The sequence below is a fragment of the Eptatretus burgeri genome, chromosome 1, assembly GCF_056783735.1.
Source record: "Eptatretus burgeri isolate ZD-2024b chromosome 1, Ebu_testis_v1, whole genome shotgun sequence".
Taxonomy (NCBI): Eukaryota; Metazoa; Chordata; class Myxini; order Myxiniformes; family Myxinidae; genus Eptatretus; species Eptatretus burgeri.
The window spans coordinates 155,044,668-155,070,046 of NC_140961.1; the positions used below are offsets into that span (position 1 = coordinate 155,044,668).

The 25,379-nt window shown below is 40.5% G+C and overlaps 1 protein-coding gene across 1 annotated transcript in view; it reads right to left on the reverse strand.

Moving 5' to 3' along the window:
* Positions 1 to 5,704: 5,704 nt before the first annotated feature.
* The window catches only part of LOC147035801 (extracellular calcium-sensing receptor-like), a 72,085-nt gene continuing 52,410 nt past the window's right edge, over positions 5,705 to 25,379 (reverse strand). Inside the window, exons 5-7 of the mRNA XM_085869581.1 lie at positions 22,671 to 22,944; positions 6,209 to 7,101; positions 5,705 to 6,016 (exon numbers count right to left, since the gene is read on the reverse strand). Coding sequence (XP_085725707.1) covers positions 5,705 to 6,016; positions 6,209 to 7,101; positions 22,671 to 22,944 — 1,479 coding nt within the window. The remainder of the gene's footprint in view (positions 6,017 to 6,208; positions 7,102 to 22,670; positions 22,945 to 25,379) is intronic.

Here is a 25,379-nt window from a genome sequence, read left to right on the forward strand (position 1 = left end):
TTTCGTGTAGCCTGACTGCAGCCCTAACAACAGCGCCACCACTTTCAAGTCTCCGCAGATGTGCCAGTTGAAGTCATTGTACTTGATGGAATCAAGCAGCTGCCGCATAGTCTCATAGGTCTCTGTCATGCCGAACGCGTGAGCCAGTGGGACTGATGGTTTCTTGTTGCCATTGTGGAGCAAAACAGCCTTCAAGCTGTTCTTCCCCGAGTCGATGAAGAGGCGCCAGTCTGCAGGATCGTGATCACACCCAAGTTCTTTCAACAGACCGTTGATGTCACTGCAGAATGTCATCGTGTCTTCCATCTCAAATAACTCAGCCATGTCTCTGTGACGTGCTCTGAACAAGGATATCTTGGTGTTAGGTTCAAGTAGATTCCACTGCTGCAGCCTTGATCCAAGCAGCTCTGCCTTCGCCTTTGACAGCGAGAGATCTCTTACAAGATCATTTAAGTCTCCCTGGTTCAGAAGGTGTGATTCTTGAGTGTCGGGTTCAAAAGGTTCATCATCACCATCCTCTTCACCACTGCTTACAGCTATGTTCTGATCAGCTGGAGGTGTTGGAACGGGGTTCTCGTCATCATGAGGCACAGGTTTACGAGCAGAGACGCAGTCAGCGTACTTTATGTGACCTTTATTCTTCTTGTTGAAGCCGGCGATGCTTGTGCAGCAGAAATAACAATCATCATGATGATTCTGCGGCTCACGCCATATCATGGGCACCGCAAATGGCATGCTCGCGCGCTTGCCCACCAACCACTGAGTCAAGGTTGTGTGACAGCTTGTGCAGCAGATGTGTGGTGCCCAGCTCTGTTCTTGGTCCCCCACCTTACACCCGAAGTAGTGAAAGTAGGCGGCCTTCATTTTCACTGCTGTAGATATACTTCGCTGTTGATCTTTTTTGGTATACCGACCACAGACATAACAGAAGTTGTCAGGATGATTGGTACAGGAACGCCTACTCATCTTTATCTGAAAGAAAGAAATATAACACAAGTTAACAACAATTGTACGAAATAGACATGTTAAAGACATATGTAAATTTCATTGAAATCCTGACTTCTAGGCAATGGGAATATTTCTGTTCCTGAAAATCCTGACGTGATACAGCAAAACGGTTATGATTTTTGAAATCAGCGTACCCAAATTAGTCTAAATCACTTTACACATCTCCAGTAAAAAAAAAATTTTTGAAATTTGTTGTTCAGTGTTATCCATGTGCCAAGATTGAACAACATCAGTAAATGCATGTTTGAGAAATGGTTGAGGATGTGTTCGACACTACAGTTATATTTGTGTTTTTTTGCAAATAACCATGCTGCCAGTCGGCGATCTTTGACCACATCCTGAAACAAAATGATGTGCATATGTACAACATCAGGTGTTGTCCTTCTTCCAAGTATGAAGAAAATCGGTCCATACATGTCCGAGATATGGTTGCAGATGCACGCATGCCCGAATACGAAAATTGAGACCAAATCCATAAGCCCCTGTTTCAGACTCAGTCCAACAGAGAGTAACAAACATTAAAAATAAATATTATTGTCAAGTGGGAGGGAGCATCCATTGATAGATTATTCTCAGAATAGTATGGACCAGGTGAATTTAATCGCTTAGATTTACACCTGGATCAGAAAAACCATCAAAGTGTACGTTATATTGTAAGACGTGTGCTGAGGAGGTAGTGAGTGTAAACATTAAACCAAAATAGGGGATGCTTGTATTGTTTAAAGCCTCATTTAAAAGGGATGGCCAGATGGAGCTCGGTCTTGTGGCCACAGAAAGGCAGCAAAGTAGGGCTATAAATGCGCTTTAATCGACGTTATGAATGCTCTGATTGCACCACGAGTAGGTATGACAGTTCAGCTGAGGAATCACAAAAGACCACGTGATAAGTGGCCTCGTGTGCTGCAATGAAATCCCAAATGGGGGTGATGTGGAAGCTGTGGTCGAGAACTGCCTCTCTCCTGTGGAGTGACCAATCGGGACCAGTCATGGGCAGTCTGAAAGGATGATAAGAACTGTTGTTTGTGCATCTGCATTACGTCAGTTTCATCTCCCCCATAGAAAGGACCGCATTAGAGATAGGACAGCATGTGGCCTCCTCATGATGACCCCTTCTCATCACCATACTGACATGCATTTCATTGTGTGTCATACCCAACTGCATACCATTGTGGTGCAGCAACACCAGCTCATGCCTCTTTCAATAATTTTAATCAAGGATTTCAGTGTCACCTCCTCGTTTTGTTACTTTTAAGGATTGTATCTACACTCCGAGGTCAGCAAAATGAGTGCCAGCATGCTGCTATACTGTGTCGGAGTGGCGACCCATTGTGCTCAATAGCCAAGGAGACTGCTTAAGCAGCACCAACGCTCTGCACAGAGTGTGGTCCCAATCTCCTCCTCCTCCTCCTCCTCCTCCTCCTCCTCCTATCTATACAAGAAGAGAGATGTTTGTCTGTCTGTCGGTTGATTTGTTGCCATTTTCGAAGAGATGGCCAAATGGATCTTCGACAAACTTTCAGAGATTCACCACTGAGTGCCAAAGAGTGTTTTTGGTTAAAAAAAAGAAACGCTTGAACATTTTGAAAAAATAAGTTGGATTTTAGGGATTATTATTATTATTATTATTATTATTATTATTATTATTATTATTATTATTGATATCTTTAATCACTCTATCTGTGCCTAAAGGCCCGGTCACACCTTGACGTTTTAGCCGTTTTAAAAAGACGTTTTAGCCAGCGATGGCAACGTATTAAAATGTATGTAAAACGCTGGCTGACGTTGAACTTTTGATGTTTTTTTTTTTAAGATTCGGACGTATTCATAACGAGTTGGTCGTATGCATAACATATTAGTAATGGACACAGAACGTTTCGTTGTGTTATAGATAACTTATACCAACGAATGCTAAAGCTGTTGTCGGCCTACACAACCGATGCCCAACGATAGTCTAACTTAGGCATAGCGCGTTGCACGCATCGCCGACGATGTCGTGACGTAGCCTATTAAAAGGCTGACGCACAACGATTCGAATCATAACTGCCGTAGAAATGGAAGTGTCAACATCGCGGTCACACCTTGGCGATCTTGCCAGCGTATGCCGACCTAAGAAAAATGTGTCTAAAACGTTGGGGCACGTCAAATACGGTACGAGTAAGTTTGGTATACGTGAGGAGAACGCTAAAGTATGCTATCATACGTCGTAGTAAGTAGAGTACGTCAAGAAATTTTAAACATGTTCAAAATTTTACGACGTACTTGGCGTATGACACACGTTCCGCATGCGATGGGGATAAGTTTTACACACGATGTGTGGACGCTTACACACGTCCACAAAGGCTACTTATAAGCTACTCATAAGTCGAAACACGTCGCGGTAATGTCTTTTTTACGCAAAACTTATTTCTAATTTATGTTTGACGTGCTTTGAACCCATTATTTACATAGTCCCAACACACATCGACGTATGTAGATGTATTCCAATGACGTCTTCCGGTCGACAAAAAAAAAAAAAATTAACGTGTTTCTAGGTTACAACTGCCATATAAAGACGTGTTCCCAGCGGTTTTGGGAATTGGTATATAAAAATGCTGCTCATAAAAGGGGAACCCAACAGTGTTTTCGAGTCCTTTTTGAGTCGATGTTCATGTCAGCAGTAACAGTATCAGTATCAGTATCAGTATCAGTATTAGTATCAGTATTAGTATTAGTATTAGTATTAGTAGTAGTTTGTTCATGTTGGCAGTAGTAGTTGAGTGTGAGGGGGAGGGTGTGGGTTATGATGGTTCGTCCTTGCGTCCGCGTGTCCACGGGTAGGTTCATAGGCTGCCACTCAACGATTTAAATGGCTGCATCTCCACTATTGAAAGTAGACGCTTGCCTCAACAATTGGATTTTTTTTACACTCAACGACTTTTAAACGGTACCACTCAGCCATTTTCATTGTTTACAATGAACGATTTAAATTGCTGTCACTCGCCTTTGTTTTTTGACGCTGGCGCTTGGAAATTTTAATCGTTTCTATTGAACGTGTTAAATCGCTCAAACCCCACTATTGAAAGTAGACGCTTGCGCTCAACAATTGGATTTTTTTTACACTCAAAGACTTTTAAACGGTACCACTCAGCTATTTTCATTGTTTACAATGAACGATTTAAATTGCTGTCACTCACCTTTGTTTTTTGACGCTGGGGTTTTGAAATTTGAAGCGTTTCTTCTGAACGTGTTAAAACGCTCAAACTCGACTATTTTAAATAGATGCTGCAGATAGACAATTTGAATCAAAGCCAAGCTAGACATCGAAGTGTGAACATCCTCGTCATGCCGAAGAAAAGTTTGAAGAATGCTGCAAATAAGTGTCCTGGCCGTGGCCGTGGACGCTGACGCAAGGACGATCCACTATACCGATGTCTTTCAGCCTATGAGTAACTTAAAAGTAACGTCTGTCGATGTGTGGCAACGATCGCGTAACGTGCCAACAACACGTTAATCATAGGTTAGAAATAAGTTTCGGGTACGCTAAACATTACCTCGGCGTGTCTCAACTTATGATTAACTTACAAGTAGCATGTGTTGACGTCTGTCAACGATCGCAGACCGTGCATACAACTTGTGGCCAGCGTAGAGGAACGTGTGAGTCATACGCCGGCATATGTCGTGAAATTTCAAGCATGAAAAAATTTGAGGAAAACCGAAAAGTACAACGTTTAAAGCCAGCGTACAACGACGTATGGCAGTGTTTTTCAGCGTGCTCTCAATGTTATCAAAACTTACCCATAACGTATTCAACGTGTGCCAGCGTTTTAGAAAAAAAATTCAAAAATCGGCATACGTTGGCTAAAACGTCAAGGTGTGACCGGGCCTTAAGCATTTGTAGTGATGTCAATGGCAATATTAAATAATCCCCGACCTCATTCCTTAGTGGGAGTAGGGAAGTGTTTTGGACTCCTATAACAAAATTGTTTATAATATATATATATATATATATATATATATATATATATATATATATATATATATATATATATATATATATATATATATACATATATATATATATATATATATATATATATATATATATATATATATATATATATATATATATATATATATACACATATATATATATATATATATATATATATATATATATATATATATATATATATATATATATACATTTATATATATATATATATATATATATATATATATATATATATATATATATATATATATATATATATATATATATATATATATATATATATATATATATATATATATATATATATATATATATATATATATATATATATATATATATATATATATATATATATATATATATATATATATATATATATATATATATATATATATATATATATATATATATATACATATATATATATATATATATATATATATATATATATATATATATATATATATATATATATACACATATATATATATATATATATATATATATATATATATATATATATATATATATATATATATATATATATATATATATATATATATATATATATATATATATATATATATATATATATATATATATATATATATATATATATACACATATACATATATATATATATATATATATATATATATATATATATATATATATATTCAAAATGCTAACATGATTACAACAGCACTAGGCAATGCCTGGTACAACTGATGGTAGAATATAAAACTGTAAACTTAAGTTTCCTTGCTTTTTTAGAAAATTTACGCTTGCCTTTCGTGTGCCATCATTCCACACAAATTCACTTGAATCAATATGAAGCTGGTTCTCTTGTGGATAAGTTGAATCAAAAATACCAACAACTTTGAAATCCAAATCACCTTCATTGTTTTTCTGCCAGTTCACAATCTCATATACTGCTGGAGGATCTCCATTTTTATCAAAGAAAAATGTGTCTTCTTCGTTAACTTTGAAAATGACCTTTTTCAAATAGTACAACAACTGGAATTTTCATTGAAGAAGAAATTTAAGAAATCATTATTAAAGAGGGAATAGAATAACAATGTAATAATATTTTAACATATATGTTGTTGGGAAGAGATATGTTATTGGGACTTCTTTAAGCCACAATTGCTTAAAATCAAGGAGAAAGAATGGAAATTAATTCAGAAGAATGTTTGGTATTCCTGATACCTGCCATGATTGAAAGCTCGTAATTACAGCACAGGTAGCATTGCCCCATGGGCCTTGACCAGGAACACATTGTTGCAAATCATGTAAGGCATGAGCAAGAGCATATATAGCTATGTATGTGTGGTAGGTGTCTCTCATGTGGGACACGTCAGTGAATTGCGTCTCAACATTACGTAGATCTTCAAGCCCAGTGCAGGTCCTTAGTTTTGTTGAAATGTTCCAGGAGCAGTTGAACATCGTTTCCCAGAATTCAAAAAGAAATACATTTTCCAAACATTCCACATTGCAGCAATCATTTTGAAATTTAGTTTGATTTACTTTCCAAGTAATAGACTTGGTATTTTCACTAGATGAAACACCATCATTCATATAATTTGTTTCAAAATTATTTGTATCTTCCCCATCACATTCAGTGTCAAAAGCAATATCATGTGAGAATGTCCTGTTACTTGGAGTCAAAGGAACCATTGTTTGATTTTTGTTGAATTCCTGTTTAACATTTGGGAAACTAGATATAGATTTGCATTTCCTTCTTGTTGCACTTGCAGTATTAAAAATAATTGTTTTGTTTTTATGCCTTTGTGTTTCAAATCCATTTTGATGGATATCTTTGTGACATTTGTCAAGTTCATTTTTGAATAATGGCTGGAGAGTGACAAGAAATTCATAAAAACCAGGAATTGAACTACGCCGGAGAGCAAAACCAATGGTCCCTTGAAATATGTGAGCAAGTCGTTGAGATGTATATGGTTGGAAAGTTCCCCAATCTTCACTTGCAATCCATATCTTTCCTGTAATGTTACTTTTCCAAAGTTCCTCAACAAAAGGACTGAATATTCTTTCTGCACTGAAAACAACAATCACTGATACTTTGGTTCTTTCAATAATTTCACCTGCAGTTAAAGAGAAAGTCAATTTCCTCATGAATAATAATATGAGTTACATGCCAAGGAACATCACAAGAGGAGGCACTGAAGCCCATTTGAGCCTGCACAATGATTGCCATCTTGGGGTTATTTGTGCTTGCTGTATCCTGTTTTAGTATCCAGCATCAATCAAGGACACAGTACGTACCAATTCTTAAAGTTTTCGTATGACTCATGGAGGATTTAAAAAACCAGGACTCAGAGTTGAAACTCAAACAATTACGCCAACGAGTAAGCATTAATTTAAAGTATAATATTGCAATAGTTCCTATTTACAGGCATCAGCAAGAGTTGAAAATGGTGCTTCTGGTTAATTTCTGAAAAAACACACTCCTACATTCAAACAAGCCAAGCATGTCAGACAACTGAACCAGCTCGGCCAACACATCTCTATTATAAAACCAAGCATGCACACTAAAAACTCGGCTCGCCGTCACACGATCACTAGGAAATTGCTGTGGCATTTAGCGGACATGCCGACAATGTTTGGGAAGTCTTGGCGTTCCATAGTACCACTTGCATTTTGCACAATGCGTATTTTTGTCATTCCCCATGTACGCTCTGTCGTCTGCTACCAGCTATGTTGTACTGCTATCCCGTGCATGTGCATGGGTATCGCTAGTTTTATCAGGTTGGCGAGGAACCTTTTATTGTCACATGGAGGACAGCACCGACACATTTTTTTTCACAAGCAAAGTAGGTACTGAACTCATTGGAGCCTAGATCCAAAGATTAACAAGCAATCTATATTTTGTACAACTTGACACCTGAGTGTTTGAATGGCATTCATCTACTTCATGCATTCTAACATGCCAGTTGCTATACTCAGGATTGCCACCCTTTTAGCCCTGTAGGGATAATAAATTAACCCACTCTGTTGGAGTGGAAAAATGGAAGGACTAAGAGGCACACGCCATCTCCACATGAAAAAAAAGCGCACACAGAAGGATGAGGAACAAAATCCCAGACCCAAACAGAGACAATATATATATATATATATATATATATATATATATATATATATATATATATATATATATATATATATATATATATTAAGCACGGTAACTAATGATAACAATCTTACTAAAATATGAGTTTGGTGTCTGTCTCTCTGTCTGACTCACTGACTTACTGTGTTTTGACTGGGAAACATTCGGTGGATACTTATCCAATCACAACCAAACTTGGCAGGAGGACTTCGGGTCACAAAATGGTGGATGTAGCGATTTAACTTCTCGCCTTCCCCAAGGGGGTTTGCACCTTTCATTAACTCCGTGTTAAGGCGTACAATAGGTTATCATGTCCTTCATGAGGCACACCTTTCAGACAAAAATTATTAAAGCCACAAACGTTTCAGTCCTGTCCAACGTACAATTACATTTTTAAACAGTCAATAGATGAAGGGGGGGCAAGGGAAGGCAGTCTCGACTTTCTTGGCTCCAAGGTAAGCGGCAACGATCTTTAGCTTCTAAAGTTGCTTGCATGGGTCTTTACGCATGAATGATGAATCCCATTGCCATTCAATTTTTCCAGCAATGATCATATGGACTGTATATGGATTGTTTTTAACCTACCTTAGGGCATCATGTTTGATTTCTCCCAGCCATTATTTCTAGTGTGATTTTGCCACTGACATACTTATGGCCCAATTGTGACTTTATTTGACGCATAAACATATTACTAAGGTTTGTTAGCATTGTTTAATCCTCGTCAGAGGGAAATTTGGAGAAAATTTGATGTACTTAAGCATGGGTCGTGTATCGGCGAACAGTCACTGCTCCACGCACCTATTGGTGCTATTAAAACTAGTTATCCAGTTTTGTTAAGTCGTGGCCGATTTCTGGTGACATTCATTATCAAATGTCTCCAAACATCACGACCCTGCACTGCATTCTAAAGCTCTGGCAGGGCCAGTTTGGTTGAAGCCTTCACTCCATTTTTGGGGATGGGGAGTGGGGGGTGTTCCATTACCAATCAGCTTGCTATTGCTTGCCAAGCCAGCCGTTCCTTATCAACTCTTTTGTTTGAGTGCTTGCTTAAGTGCTTAAAATCAATGAACTACTTGGCGAGCATTCTACAAGCTGATTAGTAATGGGATACACCCTTTCTACACATGTGGATCTTCTCAGTTGACAATATTTTAATATTTTTTAGGTTGAAATAAAGAACAGCCTTTTCGCTTTCCCTCTTCACTGAGTGGTATTATCAGCATACCAAACATTGCTGATACATCTTCCTCCAATCCTCACTAAAGCCTCAATGTCATCCAAGGTATACTTTCGTTCAAAATTATTCTAACCACAAATTAAATCGGTCAATTCCATCTCCTTATAATGGCATAATTATAATAATACTAAAACGGGCCTGGCAGAAAGGCATCGAGCTACTGTATGCATATTCTCCTCTAAGCTATCTAGCCTGGGTTTAAATCCCAACCCAGCTGTCATCCCAGTGTTTCACAGGCAGGGTGATTCACTGTTTTGTGCCATTTCTTGGATAGATGTTAAACTGGTGTCCCTTCTGCCAGCATTAGTTGGTGGACTTTAAAGATCCCATGCTGTCCGTAGGTGAAATATCGGCAGCACACTGAACAAATTACAAATTCCTGCCTTAACCTTAGTCAAACGTCAGGCCTGTCCAGGCAGTTCGTGAGAGACTTGGGCTGGGTCAAACTTCCTCCATACAATGCAGCACATACTGTGCATGTATACATGATCCCATTTCTCTTGTTGAGCAACCTCCCACCGCTCCCCCCCTCCTCCCCACCCACCCACCCTCAGTCACTCCAGTAAGGAGTGGGTGTTTCAAGTAAACTAAATGAAGAAGAGAAAGATAAATATTAGGCACACATAAAAAGCCACACAAACAGAAACTGGTCAAGTTGGAGGATAAAGAATATGGGGTGCAAGCCCCAATCTGTCGCACATGTATGTGTTACTACAACAAGTGCGGGTAGACAGAGTCCAAAAAGTCAGTGCCACGTGAAGAGTGGAAGCGTGGAGCTCCTTGGCAGGAGATGACAGGAGAGTTCAAGGGTCATGTTCACAAGGCAAGAACACAGGCATCAAAACACTCAAATTCCCACTCAGGCCAATCAGCACAGGAGGTGGGGTCACCTGGCACTGAGTTGTTCACTCATCATGGTCCAGGGGAACTCTCCTCCCTGGGCTCAGGAGACATATCACTGACCCAGGAGTCCAAGCAATCAAGGGGCTACAACGGTCCAAGCCCTTCCTCACACATCCTGATGGATGGAAAATGGGCAAGACAAGGTCTTCTATATTTGTTGTTGGGAACAGGATTACTGCACTGTAAATAGTGGGGACTTGGAATACCAGGGAAAACCTGGAGGTGGCAATACACGATACACAATTACATCGAGAATTTGCGTCTCTCCCATATCCTCTCAAACCAGTGGCAAAGAGAAAAACACCCCCGACACATTAATTGGGGTCACGCAGTTCCTCTCAATAAAATCTGGATGCAATTGACCCAGAACTGTGGGAGTAGCGTGACAAACAAACAAACACACAAACACCAGTCTGTGAATTATAGTAAGGATGGGCAAATACAACCTGTTGCTTTGCTGGCAAGAATATTAAGGTGTGGGTGAGGAAGGAGGATGGGAGGTAGAGTGGAGGGAGAGGAGGGAGGGGGAACAAGGAGGGAGGGAGATTGAGAAGGGGTGGGGAGCGAGGAAGGAAGGGGGAGTGAGGAGGGGTGGGGAGCGAGGAAGGAGAGAGGAGTGAGGAAGGAAGGGGGAGTGGGGAGATGTGTGGGAGTGATGAATAGGGGTTAGGGAGCATGGTGGGGTTAGGGAGAAAGGAGGGTTTAGGGAGCGAGGAGGGCTGAGGGAAGAGAAGGCAGCATGAGGGAAGGGCAAGGGAAGGCTGTATGAGGGAACCCACGGGAAGGCAGCGTGGGAGGAGGGAAAGGGAAGGCTGTGTTAAGGGAGTGTCCGTCTGGACATAACCACTGTTCCAACACATCCACAGATGACAACTATCCGGAAGACGGGTATACTAAGTTGGTGGGGAAAGGGGGGGTCGAGGTGGGAGAAAAATACGGGGGTGGAGAGAGAGGGGTGGAGGAGCGAGGATGTAGGCAAACCGAGGAGGAGTGGGGGGGCAAGGAAGGAGGGGGGAGTGTGGAGAGAGTAAGAGAGGAGGGTGGGGGAAGGGCAGGCAGCATGGAGGGGATAGTAGTGTGAGTAGGGGAGGGGAAGGCAGCATAATGGGAGGGTAATGTAAAGCAGCATGAGGGGAGGACAAGGTAAGGCAGTGTGAGGGGAAGTTCCATCTGGACATAACCACTGTCCAGACACATGTAGAGATAACTACCATCCAGAAATAAACATCATCTGGTTATGTGCGGAGATAACCACCCTCTGGACACGTCTGGAGATAACTATAGTCCAGAGACGTCTAACACCTGGACATGTCCGGCGGCAACCACAATCCAGATATGCCCAGAGGCAAACACTTTCCAGACACGTCTGTACATAACCGCTGTCCAGACGTGTCCGGAGATATCCACCATCTGGACATGTCATGAATATCACATAATGTGCGACTACAACTCTCTGGACCTTCGTAAGCATTAAAGCTGAAATGCAATGAGCTATAGAATCTCTAAACCTGAACCGAATTTCAAAATTTAAAATGTGCAATTGATCTCAGCAGCAGTTGTAACTGCTAAAAATAAAAAAAAAATGTTCGTTTGTGCAATTCCAATATTGATTTGCACTCCAGTTATCCCCGGCAAGTGATTAGCGATCGGAAACATGTGCAGAAATGACACAAAAGCATGAAAACTGGTGTCTCGAGGCATTTATAAGCATTGTGATATATCCAGTGATTTGTAGATATGAAGATGAGGAATTTGATATTAGTGAGGAAAGTGAAAAAAAAAATTGAGCACTTTATCTTAAAAAAACAATTGTGGCCTGTTTGAAATTGAGGAATTGTTGATCAGGCCCCCAAAAATGGTGAATTAAGACCCAAACAAGTTGACAGAGGACTGACTTAGGGACTGACAAAGGATGATGTGTTGTTAATGAATAATTAAATATAGTGGCGTGGATTAGCTCCAAAAAACAGGTCGATTGTGCACTTTCCCTTCAAAGCATGAAACTTGGTACATGGTTAGAGTAACACCATACAATGATTTTTAGTCCAGGGGCCACCAGAAATTGCACCCCATATGGTGGCCATCTTGGATTTCAGAAAGAGCCACCAATGTGGAGATATTTTTTTTAATATCTCCTTAACTAGTACAGATATTGAGACAGTTGAAATGCCTATAACTACATTTTAGGGCTCGATGAATGCAATGGTGACATTAAATGTTTGAAAATTGTGGCTGCCATCTTGAAATCCCGCCATCCACAGCTATTTTGCTCGAAAGGTCTATGCTCACGTTTCAGAGACAAATAAATTTTTGATGCTTAAAATATTGATTAAACTATGAAACTGGTAGTAGTTATGCATCTACTCATTTCGGGGACATCTTCCAATGTTATGGTGACTGCACAAGTGATCAACCCTACATAGGCCCATTCAACTGCAACTGGAGATGGCAAAGCACATCAAACTTGTGGATCCATCTAAGCCAGATGCTGAAAATGGGTCGAGTTACTCAGTGGGAACTCTGCATTTTTGTCAACAGAAAACCACTGAAAAGGTTCAGTTTCCCAGTCAACAAAAATGTGAACAAGGTGAAGCATCACTCGCAGGGTACAAAACATTTGCTGGTAATAATCTCCTCGAGTTTAATAAAATAAGTCTGCTGCCCAGAACGATAAACATTGACAAATTGGACAAAGGTCATGGTGTCGACGCAGCTTTCATTACTCATAATGCACGTTGGCATAGGTCGTGCAGGCTTGCGTACAACAATACAAAACTGGAACGTGCAAGGAAGCGTTCTAAAGATATAGCGGCTGATGATGCAGGTGAAGGTACATCTGGTGTTTCTAAGCACACTCGGTCAAGTTCTGCATCATCAATTTCTCAAGATCTCTGCTTCTTCTGTGGGCGGTCATCCGGAAAAGAGAAACTTGATGAGGTTTCTACTTTCAAAACAGACAAACGTGTTAGAGAGTGTGCTGCACTTCGAGAAGACGATGACTTGCTGAGACGTCTCAGTGGTGGAGATATGGTTGCTCTTGAAGCAAAATACCATGCAAAGTGCTTCGCCTCTCGCTATTATCATGCATCCATGGTCCAAACGGAGCAAGAAGGCACCGATAATCTCGATAACATGCTTTGCAGCATAGCATTTGCAGAACTTGAGACATATAGTGAGGAAACCCGTTTGGAGGATGCCACCATTGCCCCTGTATTTAAGCTAGCTGATCTATAAAACCTGTATTCCTAAAGGCTGGACCAACTAGGAATCAAGCAGGAAAGCCGCATACGGAATCATTTGTGCAAGAAAGGCTCATTGAGCGTAAAAAGCCTCTCAATGATGTCCTCTCCCGCAACAAGTTGCCATTCTTTGGCAGCTCATCAGGAAAAGCCCAGCCTAAAGACAAACAGAAGGTAGCCTCATTAAAGAGCGATGCGCAATTGTTTTCCCGCCTTATTATTGCTTGTCAGACATGTGAGGGAAACCTTGATCATTATTTCCGTCATGAAAATTAGCCTTTCCCTCCATCCCTGTCCCAGGCAGGAAAGCTTCGAACTGGAACAAAGAATTATCTTTTGCAATGCTTTGAGGAAATTGCACTGGCAATTACACAGGCTCCAGAGGTTACATGTGTAATACTTGATGGGGCAGCGATTGTTCAAATGCTAAAGCCTGGAACAGCGAAGACCTTTGGGGAATATGCCAAAGAGGTATTCATCCCATTTGTTCTCTCCCAGTACAAATCTGCAACCCGACTTGACCTGGTGTGGAACCGTTACCTGCCTGAAAGTCTGAAGAGCATGACCAGATAAAAGCATGGCAGGGGAGTTCGTTGACGTGTGGGTACTTCAGTTGCAGTTCCTGGACAATGGCAGATTTTTTTTTGTCGACCAAAACTAGACAGAACTTTTCAGTTTCCTGTCCAATTAAATAATCAAGTCAGTTGAAGACCAGAGCAAAGAGTTAGTAGTCACACTGGAAACAGAGGTTCTTACTGCTCCACCACGCATGGATCTAGAATCACTTGCTCCATGCAGCCAAGGAGAGGAAGATGGCCGCATGTTCCTCCATGCAGCTGATGTGGCACAGAGAGGGAATGACAGGATCCTAATACGAACCGTTGATAAAGATGTTGTTGTACTTGCAGTTATGGCAACTCAGAGACTTTCTGTAAAGATATGGTTAGCCTTTGGAACAGGGAAGAGGTTGCGATTCCTCCCTGCACATGACATAGCCACTGCTCTCGGCCCTGAGAAGACTAAGGCCCTCCCCATGTTTCATGTACTGACAGGATGTGACTGTGTCAGCGTTTGCTGGGCGTGGAAAGCGAACTGCATGAGCTGTATGGGAGTCGTTCCCAGAGCTCAGAGATGCACTATTTGAAGTCAACTATGAACAAATAGATAGATATAACTGAGTCCTGTAAGAGCATTATTGCAAGATTTGTCATTTTGATGTATGATCGCACAAGTAACTGTAGTGACATCAATACAGCATGAAAGAAACTGTTTGCAAAGAAAGGCAGACCTCTGGAATCAATCCGCCTAAACACTATGCTATGGTGCAGCATGTTAGGCGTGCAGTGCACCAAGGAGCATTATGCTGGGGCCAGGCATTACATGCACAGCCTGAGCTCCCATGTCCAAGTGAGTGGGGTTGGGAAAAACATCCGACGGTCAATTTAAACAGATTTGGACAACACTAGCGGAAGCCACAAAGATATGCAATGAACTTATCCGGTGTGGATGCACAAAAGGATGCATAATCGCTGCAGGTGTAAAAAGTTTGCACTTCCATACACGTCACTTTATTCTTGTGATGGGGAATGCAACAGAGACTAGAAAAGTCAAGTGACGGTAACTGTGGTTTTTTGCCAACTGCTTGTGATGTTTTCTTGATCGTTCATTCCTTCACATATTGTGCTAACTGATGATAGTATATGTTCGCCTTTGGATGGTAGCTATCTTGGATTATAAGATAGCTGCCACATATTCAATCTCACCATTGGATTCCTAGACCCCTAAAACATAGGTATAAGAGTTAAAACTGTATTGATATCTTTAGTACTTAATGAGATATTGAGCAAAAAAGCTTGTCAATGGCAGCCATCTTGGATTTCAAGATGAGAGCCACAATTTTCAAACATTTTATGTCATCATTGGATTCCTAGACCGCTCAAATGTGGTATAAGCATAAATACTGTATTGATATCTTTCCTACTTAATGAGATATTGAGCAAAATAGTTTATCAATTGCGGCTATCTTGGATTTCAAGATGGCAGCCACAATTTTCAAACATTTTATGTCACCATTGGCTTCCTAGAGCCGTAAAATGTAGGTATAGGCAGTCCAACTGTCTCAATATCTGTACGAGTTATGAGATATTCAACAAAACAGGTCCACACTGGAGGCCATTTTGAAATCCAAGATGGCCACCATACGGGGTGGAATTTCCGGTGGCCTCTGGACTAAAAATCTTTGTGTTGTAGTACTCCAACCATGTGCCAAGTTTCATGCTTTTAAGGGAAAGTGCACAATTTATCAGCTAAGCCACCCCACGAATAAGGCTGCTAATTATCTTCAAAAGGGGTGTTTAAATTAACTCAAAGTTTAAATTAACCAATATTCATTGTCAGTATGCATGCAAAGTTTCAGGCCACAAAGTTTCATCGTTTTGGAGTTCAGTAAAAGACACATTGACACACTGACATACACACACCCACACACACACACACACACACACACACACACACACACACACACACACACACACACACACACACACACACACACACACACACACACACACACACACACACACATAAATAAACAAACAAAAATAAAAATAAAAATAAAAAACAAACACAAACACATACAGACACTCAAACAAAAACACACACCCAAAACAAAAAACAAAGATGCAAACACATACACACACACACACACACAGATGCACAAACAAAAACAAAGACACCGACACCAACATATATATATATATATATATATATATATATATATATATATATATATATATATATATATATATATATATATATATATATATATATACAAACACACACTCATACAAACAGTCAAAAACACAAAACCAAAGAAATAAAACACACACAAACACTTTCTCGACCACATGGATCATCAGCTGGGTAACCGTTCTTCATTGAGCTTTTGATCCTTTCAGCCCAGAACTCTCCAAACGGCGGATCCACAACCTTAATCACAGATCAACATCAGCAGATTACCTGCATCGGTAGATCCGCAACCTCAGTTGTGTCAAGGCAGTCATTCAACCCATCAATGCATCAAACAAGCCACAGCCACAGCAAGCCACAGCAAGCCACAGCAAGCCACAGCAAACAAGCCACAGCAAGCCACAGCAAGCCACAGCAAGCAAGCCACAGCAAACAAGCCACAGCAAGCCACAGCAAACAAGCCATAGCAAGCAAGCCACAGCAAGAAGCAAGCCACAGCAAACAAGCCACAGCAAACAAGCCACAGCAAACAAGCCACAGCAAACAAGCCACAGCAAACAAGCCACAGCAAGCCACAGCAAACAAGCCATAGCAAGCAAGCCACAGCAAGAAGCAAGCCACAGCAAACAAGCCACAGCAAACAAGCCACAGCAAACAAGCCACAGCAAGCAAGCCACAGCAAGCAAGCCACAGCAAACAAGCCACAGCAAGGAAGCCACAGCAAGCAAGCCACAGCAAACAAGCCACAGCAAACAAGCCACAGCAAACAAGCCACAACAAACAAGCCACAGCAAACAAGCCACAGCAAACAAGCCACAACAAACAAGCCACAGCAAACAAGCCACAGCAAACAAGCCACAACAAACAAGCCACAGCAAGCAAGCCACAGCAAGCAAGCCACAGCAAACAAGCCATAGCAAGCAAGCCACATCAAACAAGCCACAGCAAACAAGCCACAACAAACAAGCCACAGCAAACAAGCCACAGCAAGCAAGCCTCAGCAAGCAAGCCACAGCAAACAAGCCACAGCAAACAAGCCACAGCAAGCAAGCCACAGCAAACAAGCCACAGCAAACAAGCCACAGCAAACAAGCCACAGCAAACAAGCCACAGCAAGCAAGCCACAGCAAACAAGCCACAGCAAACAAGCAACAGCAAACAAGCCACAGCAAACAAGCCACAGCAAACAAGCCACAGCAAACAAGCCACAGCAAACAAGCCACAGCAAACAGGCCACAGCAAACGCTCTTCTGCCGTTTGGGGTTTGGTAATCGTAGTGTCGCAGATTTGTTGGATGTAATACGCACATATACAAACAAGGAGTTGTGTTAAATAAAGAAGCCTTTGGCCGTTTATTCATTCCCAAAGAAGCTCCACAAAGCTCCGTGAAACTGTAAAGGAATAATGTTGCTTTGTGTCAACAATACTTCAGAAATGCATTTCAGCTACACTATAAACCAAATATAATAAATCAAATGAAAAGGAGACAGACCTGAAATGGCATCTAAATACATTATGCAAACGTCACGAATGTACTTGACGTGCAATGTGTTTACATGAGAATGCTTAAAAAATTCATTCCAATCTTTCTTACTACATGAAGTCTTACAATTAGCTCCATAGAGAGATATATACTGACATCTTTAATCATCCTTTACGAGATAACACTTGCATGTTGATAAAACGTATAATGGACCTGGTCACACCGATGGCCTCGTGGCTCGAAATGAACCTCGCAAGGCAGTGTATGCTTTACAACACGATGTGAGCTTTGCATAGCGATATAACATTGCAGCAGTTGTTAGCTTCACAGGGAGCCGAAGCTTTTAGCTTCCAAGAATGCATTTACATCCTTTCTGAGCTGCGGCCAGAACCTTCACTACAAGCTCCGGCTGCAATATCCGCTCAGAACATTAATGCCATTGTACATCTTTACTAACCATCAAATGCCATGGCTGACATTACAAAAATAAATTCATAAGAAACATATATGTATCGACAAAACAGTTCTGCGGATTTTCCACCAAACCAAAACGACAAATCAGCGGGATAAGCCTCACCAAAAGAAATGTCAATCATCACACACATCTCGTTTTTGCACACACAACTATTCCGAACAATTATATCACACACAGAAAAACAAACAAACACACACACACACACACACACACACACACACACACACACACACACACACACACACACACACACACACACACACACACACACACACACACTCCAATAGAATAATGAAAATAAATTAATAAAAATAAAAACAAAAAATAAATAAATAAAGCACACACACAAACACACACACACATACACACACACACACACACACACACACACATAGACACACAATCGCACACACGCAAAAAACAATCACACACACCCAAATACACAAACGAAACAAGCACACTCAAACAAACACTTTCCTGACCCCATGGATTTTCAACAGGGCTCCTTTCTTCATCAATGTTTTGATCCATTTAGCCAAGTGCCTCTCCAAACGGCAGATCCACAACCTTGGTCATAGATCCACAACAGTAGATTACCTACATCTGTAGAGCCACAATTTCAGTTGCGTCCACGCAATCTTGCAGGTGAGGCTTCTCCCGCTATTTGTCAATACACAATAATCAAATTCAAACATAAGAAACATAAGTATCAAAGAAGCAGTTCTGTGGATTTTCCACCAAAACATTATGACAAATCAGCAGGAAAAGCCTCACCAAAAGAAATGTCAATCATCACACACATCTCGTTTTTGCACACACAACTATTCCGAAAAATTATATCACACACACACACACACACACACACACACACACACACACACACACACACACACACACACACACACACACACACACACACACACACACACACACACACACACACACAATCACTTTCTCGACCACATGGATCATCAGATGGGATGGGCACCATTATTCATTGAGGTTTCGATCCTTCCATCCCAGAAACTCTCCAAACGTAGGATTCACAACCTTGGTCATGGATCCACTTCAGTAGATCCGCAACCTCAGTTGCATCCAGGCAGCGACTCAATACACAAGAATCAAGTGCATACATAAGAAACATAAATATCGAAGCAACAGTACAGTGCATTTTCCACCAAAACATCGTGAAAAATCTTTGTTAATTGTTTTGTGCATTTGTTTGTGACACATTTGATGGCCCAGGCAAAAATGGTAGTTAGAACTATAGTATATGAGAGTTGTACTCTCATATACTACAGTTGGTAACAGATCCTACTCCAGTAGTCTGCAGAGAATTACTATAGGAAACGAATTTTTGCCTGGGGCCCTTTTCTACTCCAAGGTATTTGTTTGATGCTTTGTTGTCTAGCTCCTATAATGTTGTATTTGGGTTGACTTATGTTGTCCTTTTTGTTAGTTTACCTCGAATAAATGTGCACTTGGCGCACTTCTCTCGGCCAAATTTAATTTCAATATCATCAGAGTACCGTTTCACTAATTTGAGTTATTCTGTTAATTTTTCATCATTTGTTGTATTATTTTTGATTTTTATTTAGATTTTTCCTTCCGGTTGCTGTAACATCAATGTGCTATTCCTGAGCTCCATTGCTTTCACAATCAGTTTGATTGTTTGGAGGTTTATCTTGTTTACCTGCAAACATTTTATCATCCATGAATGTGGGACACTATAAAAAACCTTTAAAAAAATCTATCCATGCTTTTTGACAATTTATTTCTTCTCCTTTTACAGTTTGTGAGTATGACCTTGTTCAGTACTAGGTGGTCTATTGTTCCCTAGAATCCCCTCTTACATCCCTTGTATTCTTCCTCCAGCCCTCCTTCCAGTGTTAGGTGATGGTACATCATGTGATGATTCCTGCCAGAAGTTTGTATGTTGCTGGTGAACATGTTATTGGTGTATACTTGTGAGGAAGTTGGGTTTCTTTAGATTTTGGGATGAAGAAAGCAGTTATTATATTTCTGTGAGACACTCATCCAAGACCTTCTCCCCTTGGATAACTTTACCTCAAGGTCTTTATTTCCAATTTTGATTCTGTTTTTTTTTTTTAGTTTTGGATTCTTGTCATTAGCTTTTGACTTCGATTTCCCCTTATTAATTGTTTCATTTGTCCCTTTCCCTTTCTCAGTTGCTCCCTTTGTGTCTCTCGCCCCTGGTTCCATGGTGGTGCCCTTTCTCTGTCTGTCGGGGCTGGTTTTGTCTTCTTGCGCTATTGTTTTCATGTTACTTTTCCTTGTATGAACAGTGCCGTTGCAAATCTTATGGCGTTGGGGACCTTTAAGTTGTATGATTTTGGTATAATTATTTTGTGTGCTTTGTTGGTTCTCCAAACTGGTATTTTGTCCATTTGTTGTTTTCTTTTTTGTATAGTTGTGGTTTCTCCGTGGGTGGTGTCAATCTCACCTCCACTATTTTGTTTGCCAGCTCTTCCAATCTTTGCTGTTCCTCATCATCTTTCTTCCATTCTCCACCCCTCTATTTCACTTAGTCATTCTTCCTGTTATCATCTGCTGTTTGTGTTTTCATCCGCTTCAACTGTGTTGGTGCTTTCACTCAGTCAATGACTAAGTCAGGTCTGTTGCACCTGACCATCAGGGTGGTGCTGTCTCTCCTCCAATTTTATCTCACTTCATCTTCACTGCTGGGTACCCAGTGAAGATCCACATTCCAAGCCCTGGCTTCACTGTAAGGCTCTTCGCCATGCCATTGCAGCCACTTTCCCACCATCGCTCTGTCCACCCCTTGGCAAGCCCTCGGCTCCCATCCTCCTCATCTCTTCTTCTACTTGTCTGCTGGCTTTCATTGTTATCTGTTATATTTAGGAATTTATTTGCAATTAACACAACTTTTTCGTTTCGGTGGGATGGCACCATCCCTGCTCTGGTGGCCAATCTGGTCTTCTTTTACTGGTTCATGAATCCAGCTCCTGTGTCTCTCCTTCTCTGATGTGCTACAACACTCGTTGTTTAGGTCGCTCTTGCTGAGCTTCGTTTTTGAGACAGAAAGCACCTCCACAGCCTCTTTGATTGGTGGATATCCCTGCCTCCTTGTGATAATGTCTTTCTTCTAAACACAGGAGATGCTGGCTTCATTATTTGCAACCCTCATTCTTCCTGTATGGTGAATCCACACATAATGAGTCTAAGGAGTTTGTATCTCATAAATCGTTTCATTTTCCGATATTTCCAACAAAAGTTTTGTTCATCAAAGTCTCTTACCATCAATGTCTCCGGCCATTCTCCCTCCCTTTCCTGATGTGTAGGCAACAGTTGCTCAGCTTCCCAGCTTTATCGAAGACTTTCTCTCCCCTGGCCCTTCCTGCACCCTTCCATGGCACATCAGCAGCAGTTTCTTAGCTCGGGGATACCCATGCTGGCGACTCAAAATTTCGTTCATCGATCGCTTCTCAGCATAATGATCTGATGCTGCATGCAGCGCATCTAAGATGTAACCAATTATTGTGAAGCCTCCTTTTGTGTTGCTAGCCGTCAGGCCTCTTGCATATTCAGGAGAAGCAATATTCCCTGCCTGTCCGAGCATTTCCTCCCCAGCCACCTCATCATCAAATTATCCGGAGAAGCGAATAGCTGTGGAGCATTACCTTAAACACGTGTGCCTTCAATCAGACACGTGCCTCATGGCGGGCCTTGTCTCCTCTCCTTAGTCATCCTCTCCATCCCACTCACATTCCCAGCCATTAATACTCGAATCCTCTGGGGAAACGCGCAGCTGCAGAGCATCACCTCGGGAGCACGTGGGCCTCTAAGCCAAAAGCAACTTAAAGAAGGCCTCATTTCCTCTCCTTAATAATAATCTCCATCTCATTCACATTCCCAGCCAAGTCGTTCTCGAATCTCCCATCAACAATGCCCATGGCTCCACCTAGTCCTCGAGAGCTACGAGCGTTGATCGGGGGATGCGGGCCTCTGATCCACACTCGCCTTGTCGTGGGCCTTGTCTCCACTCCTTAATATCCCTCTCCATCCCACTCACATTCCCAGGCCTCTCTCCACTGTACTGCCTTCCTCTCCTTCCCATATTCATGAGGGTCGTGTGTTCAGTCACCATCAATGGACCCAAGCGGTGATTAACATGGAGTGATGAGGCGATCATGTGTGGGCTTCTTTGACACATGTGTGTGTGTTTTGAAACAAAGTTAGTAAAGGTGCTGATATTTATAAACTACATGTTTAAATAGGAATGGAAATATCCATTGTTGTCTAATTATTCTCGAACTTGAATTGAAGAAACACTCCATCTTCTTTGAATGCAAATTGTGTGTTAACAATTCTTGAAAATAAAAACTGAAGCTTCGTATAAATCAAATGTCTTTTAATTATGACAAAAACATAAAGCAAACTTGTGATCATCTTTCTTAATAGAGAACCGTCTCCTCACCAAGAAGATTAATTTTGTCCAGTTCCTCAACATTTGGAATCGTTTCGATGAAGTCGAGACAATGCCCTTTATTTTCCACTTCCTTCACAAATTGAGCGATTCCTTGTTTTCCATATTCATAATCATCTTGCAATGCTCCCAGAAAAACCCAATGGAAATGAGACACGATGCGAGCCATTGCCGTGGCCTGGAAAGCATCACTTGGTATGGTGCGAAGAAAAGATGGATATTCCTTCTTGTCACTCAGACATTTGCACGTTGATGCGTAGCTTATCTGAAATAAATAAAGTGAATGGACATTTACATTTTTATACGAGAAATTTTGTTGAGAAACTAAACTGAAGTAAAATTTGAACAAATAATAATAATTAAAAAAACATTTAACTATACATATGGAAAATAAAATGAAAATATAAAAAGTACAATGAAAAACATTTTATTCAAAAATCTCAAAGTGAGAATGCTTTTATGCCATCCATAAAGTGTGTGTGTGTGTGTAATTGTTTCAATGTTTGAAACCATTGTCAAGAGTATTACAGGGGCGATGAAACTACATTATAAATGCTTAAAAATCAACCATTAAAAGGTGAGGTTTTATTCTGGTATTAAAAAATTCTGGATCATTGATAATTCCAAACCTATAATCGACAGTATCCACAACATTATTGACAAGAGAAAGGCTAAATCTCCATCAATTTATGATTTTCCTCCACTATATGCACAAACATTCCACATAACAAGTTTGTAACCGCTTTGGACAGAGCAGTAAATAAAGCATTTGCAGGAGATAATAAAGTATACATTAATGTCTTTCAAAAAAGAGCAAACTGTTGGAGGAAGGAAAATCAATATTTATGTTGTTTGTTAAAAAATAAAGTTAAAGAAAGTGTTGAATTTCTCCGAAATGACAGTCGATTTACATTTGGAAACAAAATACTCCAACAGACAGTGGGGATACCCATGGGTTCAGATCTAGCCCTTTTCTTTGCAAATTTATTTACGCTAACTTACATGGCTGATTTTCCAAAGGTCATGAGAAGAGACTGGTTCTTTGCAATCTGGTCTCTCCTATGTTGTGTAAATGAGGATGATCCTCAGCTTGACAAGACTGATATAATATACAAGACACTCCCAGTGTTAAATTATTTCATTAAGAAATTCAAGCATTACTTTGCTGCAGATTGTGAACTTTCACTTGATGAGGGAATGATAAACACGAAAAACAAACTGTCGTTCAAACAATACATACAGAACAAGCCGATCCATTGGGGAATCAAAACTTTTCCATGATGTAATCGAGAAAATGAGTATATTTGTAATGCTGAGGTTTACACTGGCAGAAGAGATGATGTCGAAGCTTTCGATAACCTTGAGTTTTGAAGGAACTTGGTTGTCCTAGTGACTGAAAAATTCTCAGGACAAAATTATTCCCTGTACACTGACAGATTCTGCACCTCAGTTCACCTGGTTGAGTGCTTGATCATAAAACAAGGGTAAGGATGTGTGAAACTACTTAGACCAACAGAAGGTAATTTCCCAAGACTCTTATTAGGAGAAACAATGAAATGCAAAAGGAGAAGGAAAATTCTCTTCAATGGGACTGTTGTGGTTATAGTTTGTGGCACGACAATTGGCCCATATATTTTACATCAATTCCCCTCCTAAACATGTTCAGCGATATGATGGTACTGAAATAAGAAAGCTTCCTCCTGCTTGCCCAAAAGCAGTGAAGGCCTATCCTGCTTATATGGAGGGACAAACAAAAATGAAGTAATTAATATATTGCAGAAGTTCTGCCACCAGTATAAATGGCCAAGACACTTGGTAATATAATTCATCATGTGGGCTGCATACAGTGCATACACACTGAAAGGTTTCCTAAAGCCCCATGCTACACCAACCAAGAGACTAATCACTTTCCATTTGTTTATAGAGAAACTGGCAGGAACTTCGAGGAGATGTTCAATCTACTGGAGCAGCATTTGGTAATGGACGCTCAGCAGAGTTTCATGATGAGCGACGACTGAAGTGGGATGCTCTTCATGATGGAGAAAAGGCTCCACATGTGACTACCAATAATTGTTGTGTTGTGTGCAGAAAGAAGTACCTTAGGGCAAAGCAAAGGAATCTTTGGGCAAAGGATAAGGACTTTCCAAAACGTTACATGACAATACACTGGGGCAATTACTGTGAAGAATTATTGTGTATCGGAAAGCTGGGAAATAACTGCTGTTTTGATTGGCACCACAAAGTAGAGTATTGGCGATAAACTCAAAAAAGAAGAAAGCAAGACCTTCTTTGATTCAAAATATCATTTTTTTGTAATTACAGGGCTAAAGAAGCATTTTTTTTTACAGACAGAAAACCAAAATAGAACAAATTTCAACTTTTCAGTGATTGTTCTCAAGGGAGCCCAAGGTGGGGGAGCCAAAAGTCCAAGGAACTCAAGGTTCAAAAGGTGAATTGGCATATATTAATTAATATAATTACAAATCATCTGTATAAACTGATAAAGAAAAACATCTCCGATGCAAAACTTCGTTCACAAAAATTTACTTCTGAAGGAAGAAAGCCAAGCGAGACTCATTATATCATGTTTAAGAAGTATTGGATTATGGAGAAGCTTACAAACCATGAACTCTTTCAGGTCAAAAGGGATTTTCAACACACATTTTAACCCATGATGTTGATACTCAATGGGTTGTACGG